Source organism: Sphaeroforma arctica (assembly GCF_001186125.1).
Source record: "Sphaeroforma arctica JP610 unplaced genomic scaffold supercont1.999, whole genome shotgun sequence".
NCBI lineage: Eukaryota > Ichthyosporea > Ichthyophonida > Sphaeroforma > Sphaeroforma arctica.
The window spans coordinates 14,619-20,012 of NW_014039559.1; the positions used below are offsets into that span (position 1 = coordinate 14,619).

At 52.2% G+C, this 5,394-nt stretch overlaps 2 protein-coding genes across 2 annotated transcripts; both read left to right on the forward strand.

The window, feature by feature from the left end:
- Window positions 1-505: 505 nt before the first annotated feature.
- On the forward strand, window positions 506-1,801 carry SARC_09609 (hypothetical protein; the record flags this gene model as incomplete). The annotated part of the gene is made up of 2 exons (XM_014296371.1): window positions 506-811; window positions 836-1,801. 2 exons carry the CDS (start codon window positions 506-508, stop codon window positions 1,799-1,801), a joined length of 1,272 nt encoding a protein of 423 aa, XP_014151846.1.
- A 2,741-nt stretch (window positions 1,802-4,542) lies between these two features.
- Window positions 4,543-5,100, forward strand: SARC_09610 (hypothetical protein; the record flags this gene model as incomplete). Its single annotated transcript, XM_014296372.1, has 2 exons — window positions 4,543-4,776; window positions 4,834-5,100. 2 exons carry the CDS (start codon window positions 4,543-4,545, stop codon window positions 5,098-5,100), a joined length of 501 nt encoding a protein of 166 aa, XP_014151847.1.
- Between the last annotated feature and the right edge of the window lie 294 nt (window positions 5,101-5,394).

Genomic DNA, 5,394 nt, shown 5'->3' on the forward strand with positions numbered 1-5,394 from the left:
TATATTGTGATTGACTGTGGGTGGAATCCTAGGGGTGTTAGCCTGTCGGTATAACCCTAGGGGTGTTAGTGGTTGGTTAGGTGGCTAGCCTAGACCTGAGACCAGAATATCCTAACCCTGGGGCCTGGGGAAGGGTCAGGTTTAGGGTTACCCATAGGCAGAGGCTGGGGACACCTAGGGTTACCGATATAGTGGGGCCTGAGGGTCTCAGATTTGAGAGACTCGGGTTATGGCTCAGTGACGAGTCATCATCGAATATCATGTAGTCATGACCACGGTTGTAGGGCAGGACTACTTTGGGAGTAATTTAATAATATTACTAACAATTTGATGCTATAGATAGAGTGTGCGCTAGGAGAATTGTCACACGCTACACCACTAATCTAATAACTTAGTGAATAAACCTGTAATTTGTGTGAGTCTAACTATTGTCTAGAATCACTCACAATTATACTATAGTAGCGTATAACAGGATAGTTAGACGCTAGTATTTTTTTTCTTCGAAATGGCGAAAGATGAGATTGAGATCTTCGAGGGGAAGAGAGATGACGATTGGCATCGATGGATGGGGTCGTCGGGCCAGGTGATAAAGGATCGTAGGACCCATAACCCTAGTCATGTTGTTGGAGCGACAGCGAAGCAGCGCCATACTGCTAGCGATTTTCTGAAGAAAGGGTTCAACACTGCGACCCAGGCCAGCACTAGGGCGACACTGGGTAAAGATCTGATGGACATTGGTCTTGTCGATACTGTAGTTTTAGCAAAACATTGCGACATATTGAAGATGCTGTTTGAAGAGCCTCGTTCTGACGTGCTCATTGCTGCGGATCGTTAGGCCGGTGAGTATCGCAACTCACCATGGAAGGTGATTGCGTTGTTGCAGAATCTCCAAACATACGACATGTGGATCGTCATGAGGCATCACTTGTTTAGGATTCTGGCGCACAGGGATGCTGATGGTGCTATACCCAATAACTTGGATGTCTTTGTGATTGACCTGCAAGCCTGGAATGGCGAGGACCATGTCCAGCTTGCTGAGCGGCTCATGATCAAGTTGCGGGCGCTTGTGAGGCACGAGGCTTCGGCTGTCCAGGAGGACCCCGACTGTGTGCTCCTGCATGAGCCGGTGATGGAAGCTGCCGAGGCGATGAAGGCTCACCTTGTTGTCGCGGCGCGCTTGTCGACAAAAGATGGGGTGATTGCAAACCACGGGCTGGGATGCTTCCAGAGCCCTCATGCCACGTTTTTTCTAGGACTGATGCGGATGGAGCCTATCTATGGAAAAGCTGTCTCCGAATCGATGACGGCCATACATGAGTGTATGGATCTCTTCTGTGATCGCTTGTTTATGCATGGCAAGGCTCTTGCAGACAACGTTAGGTTGGTCTGTCACATAAAAGGGCTTGCGTCAGTGCTAGTGATGGTACAGAATGCGCAAGGAGATGTTGCCCCACCGCCGAGAGCCAAGGGGGGGGACAGATATGAGATAGGGGCTACGTTGGCGGCCATTAATTGTTTACACAACAGCCTCGCTGGGCAGCAGAAGGATCTTGCGGAACAGAAGAGGAATCTGCGCAACCTTCTCAAGCGTAATCGTACGCCTAACCCCAATACCAAAGGGGCGGATAAGGGCAAGGGCGGTCAAAAACGCCCAAGAGATGCGTCGGAAGTGCCAGGGATTGAGCTTTCAGAGAACGACGACATCCGGGCAGCCAGGGAGGCTTACCACAATGTCATTCGCTGCCACAACTGTAAGCAGCGTGGCCACTTCCGCAAGTCATGCCCAGAGAAGCAGCAATGACTTGTGGGCGCTGTAGGCACTGTGGTGCAGGAGACGGCACAAGCTGGTAGCGTCATTCAGGACGCCGTTGCTGGTGAGGATGTCGAGGTCTATGTCGACTCGGGGACTACGACGAGTTTGGTCACCAAGTTCTTTGCTGCGCAACAGGGTTTGATAACGGCTCGATACTTAGGTTTACCATACAAAAGGGTTGCTGAGATGGGGCTTGTACGCCCATCTGGCGTGGTCAAATCTAATGTAACAATCGATACGTGGGGTGGCAATACGATTGAGAGACCAATGGATTTGCTGGTGGTGGACTCGCTGCCATTTGACACAGATATTCTGCCAAGATTTCGGTCCATGCGAAAGGACCACCTGGCCTTTATGTGGACGAAGCATGATTTTCTGGCGGTGGTGCCTCAGACGGAGATCATTGACTTACTCACCATGGAGTCTCTTGAGGAAGAGCAGCCGCCCATGAAGGCAAGGAGAACGGAGGTTAACAACAAGAGGCGCAGGCTGTCGGATGTAATTCCACAGGACTTGCGCTTGAACAATATTAGGAGTCGGCTAGGTTTGCAGGCTATACATAGGAACGAGTTCAAAAGAGCGGCGCAATTATGTTGCGTCCATGCAAGCACACTTTCTTAAGGCGCAGAAGTGGGTCGATTACTTGGCCAATGCGGCCGAATTGGATGATGCGGATGAATATGTCCTGCCGCGATTGCACGGCTTGCTAGCTGATGTAGACATGCCTATAGGCGCGGTTACCATCTCGCCATCGAAAGAGGTGGACCCAAAAGCATATCTGGACTTCGACCAGTCCCAGCTTCGGAAGCTGCACAAGAAGTGTGGACTCCCGAAGAAGGAGCTTGATGAGATGATTAAGGCCATACAGTCGGATGATGCGGATGAATATGTCCTGCCGCGATTGCACGGCTTGCTAGCTGAGGTAGACATGCCTATAGGCGCGGTTACCATCTCGCCAGCAAAAGAGGTGGGCCCAAAAGCATATCTGGACTTCGACCAGTCCCAGCTTCGGAAGCTGTACGAGAAGTGTGGACTCCCGAATAAGTAGCTTGATGAGATGATTAAGGCCATACAGTCGGTTGCATACAACGCATCGGCACCCACCTTTATGGTGTATGATGACATTCGCTTCAAGAACGGAGTGGAATTTCACCTGAAGGATGGGGTAAAGCCGTCTTACAATGTGTACCCGAACAATGACCCGACATTTACTTCTGTGTTGGACACCAAGGTTGGTGACTGGGATCATGGGGGTGTGACAAGGTAAATCTCGGAGGCCGAGGCTATGGGCTATTGTGCCATGCCGCACATGGTCTTTAAGAATCCGGGCGTGGTTCCTTTGTCAGTTCACAACTGGCGTTGCTGTATCAACTATAAGAAGTTGAACGGCACGCTTAAATGGGAAGAGGACCCAGTTCCGACCGAGCAAGATTTTCTTTCGGCAGTACGGGGCAAGAAGTACCGCACGAAGGTTGATCTTGGACTGGGTTTTTGTCAACAGAAGGTGGCTGAGAGTTCTCAGTACATGCTTACCTTTCGGACGCCGTGGGAAAAGCGGACGTTTGTTGGCATGCCGTTCGGCATAAAACCTGCATCGTGGATCATGCAGGCGCGGATGGAGCATGCCTTCCAGAGTGCGGATGGCCTGATGACCTATATTGACGACATGGGCGTGGGTCACAACAGTACTATAGAGCACTGAAAGAGCATCAAGAAGCTCATTGCGGCGTGTGTGAAGCACAATGCAAAATTGAACCTCAAGAAGTGTTGTTCTGGGTTCTCAGATCGGCCAGTTGATGCGTTGGGGCGAGTGGTGGGTGAAAACGGGTCGTACATCAGTGAGGATCGGATGGAATCTATTCTGCGCATGCCGCCGCCTACGGATAAGGATCTCTTGGCCTCGTGGTATCACACGATTGGCTACTGGAGCCAATACATCCCTGACTACTCTGGGATCATGGCCCCTATCTCGAATCTGAGTAAGAAGGAAGTCCTCTTTGTGTGGGGTCGGACGCAGCAAGCGGCCTATGATCGGATTCGGGACGAGGTGGCCAAGAGAGGGGTGTTGGTCGAAATAGGATTTGAAGACAAACTGGAGATGTATTGCGATGCCTGTGACTCGGTAGGAGTAGGTGGGGGGTTTGTTTTCTCGGCGCAAGAGTAAGCTCTGCCCCGTGGGCTTCTGGTCTTCGAAATTCAGCCCGGCGCAGTTGGGCTATCACATTACGGACATGGAGGCCCTAGTCATCGTGTATTGTCTCCATAAATCCTGGAGGATCGTCAAGCGTTCGCGCCACCCGTTGACGGTGTTCACGGACCACTAACCGTTAGTGCGTATGCTAACGCAAGATCTCACGTCGTATGAGTTTACGGTTAGGGGCCGACGTATGGCTAGGTACGCCCAAGTGCTGCGGGATTTTGACATTATCCTGAAGCAAGTGCCGGGGTAATTGAATCCAGTGGCGGATGTGCAATCCCGACTGGGGTGTCATATTAACCCGATTATGCAGTCGAGACGTCTGCCGGTGGACAATAGGGTGCATTGGGCTGAGCCAGTGGTGGTTAAGCCGTATACGAAGTCTTATGCAGTGAACAGGCAGCTCTTTGACAAGACTGGGGCGAAGTTTGGCCCATTTGATGCTGAGGGTTTCGCGCATTCGACGAATTATCGGATGAAGCCGTACTACCAGCCTACCTTGGCTGAACGGGTGTTCACGTGAAGGACCTGGATGGGACCGCGTTGGTACTTCAACCCGAAGTGGTCAGATCTTGGCAAGGTGGTTCCCAGGATTCGCAGGGACAAGGCTACGATGACAATGGTCTGCCCATATGCGCCGGAGGCGCGGTGGTTTAAGGAGATGGTTTCCCTGCTGTCAGCGGACCCTATGGTGATTTATCCCAAAAAGGGAATCTTCCTCAAGCACGGGACTGAACCTATGGGGGCGCCAGGGTTCTTCACGCTAGTATGCCATATGAGCCCTTACCGAGACCACAAGCTTCGAGAAGACTTCTGAACGGAGTTGGAAGCTAATCGACCAGCTTGGGAGAAGCTGGCTGCGGCGGCGGTGCTACGTGAAGAAGACATAGTGTCCTGTATGACACAGAGTGGTGTCATAGGGGCGGTGACGCATCCGAGTGGGAAACCGGTTCGTAGGGGTATGCCAGCGGAGGAAGCTGGTATAGCAACCACCCTTGTTGGTGCAGTGAGTGCGCTAACGTTTACCACTCAGCCTTGGCGGGCGGCTAAGGGTGTGCTGAGTGAGTCCCTGAAGCATGCGGAAGCGTAGCTGGGAGGGGCATCTGCTGACCCTAGTGAGGAATCACTGGGTGGTGCGATGGCAGAGACTTGGCTGGGGTCAGCTGAGGTGAGCACGAGTGGGGGGTTGCTTGGTGCTATGTACACTCGGAGCATGAGTGCTAAGTCGCCGGTACTTTCGCGGCGTAAGCATAAGGCAGCGGTGGTGGTGGATACTCACCCGACCGTGGAGGCTATGGACCTTGATGAGTCACAGGGTGATGCATCATAGGAGGATCATGCGCGAGATAATGAGGAATCACTCACCAAAGAGGATGTAGTCCAG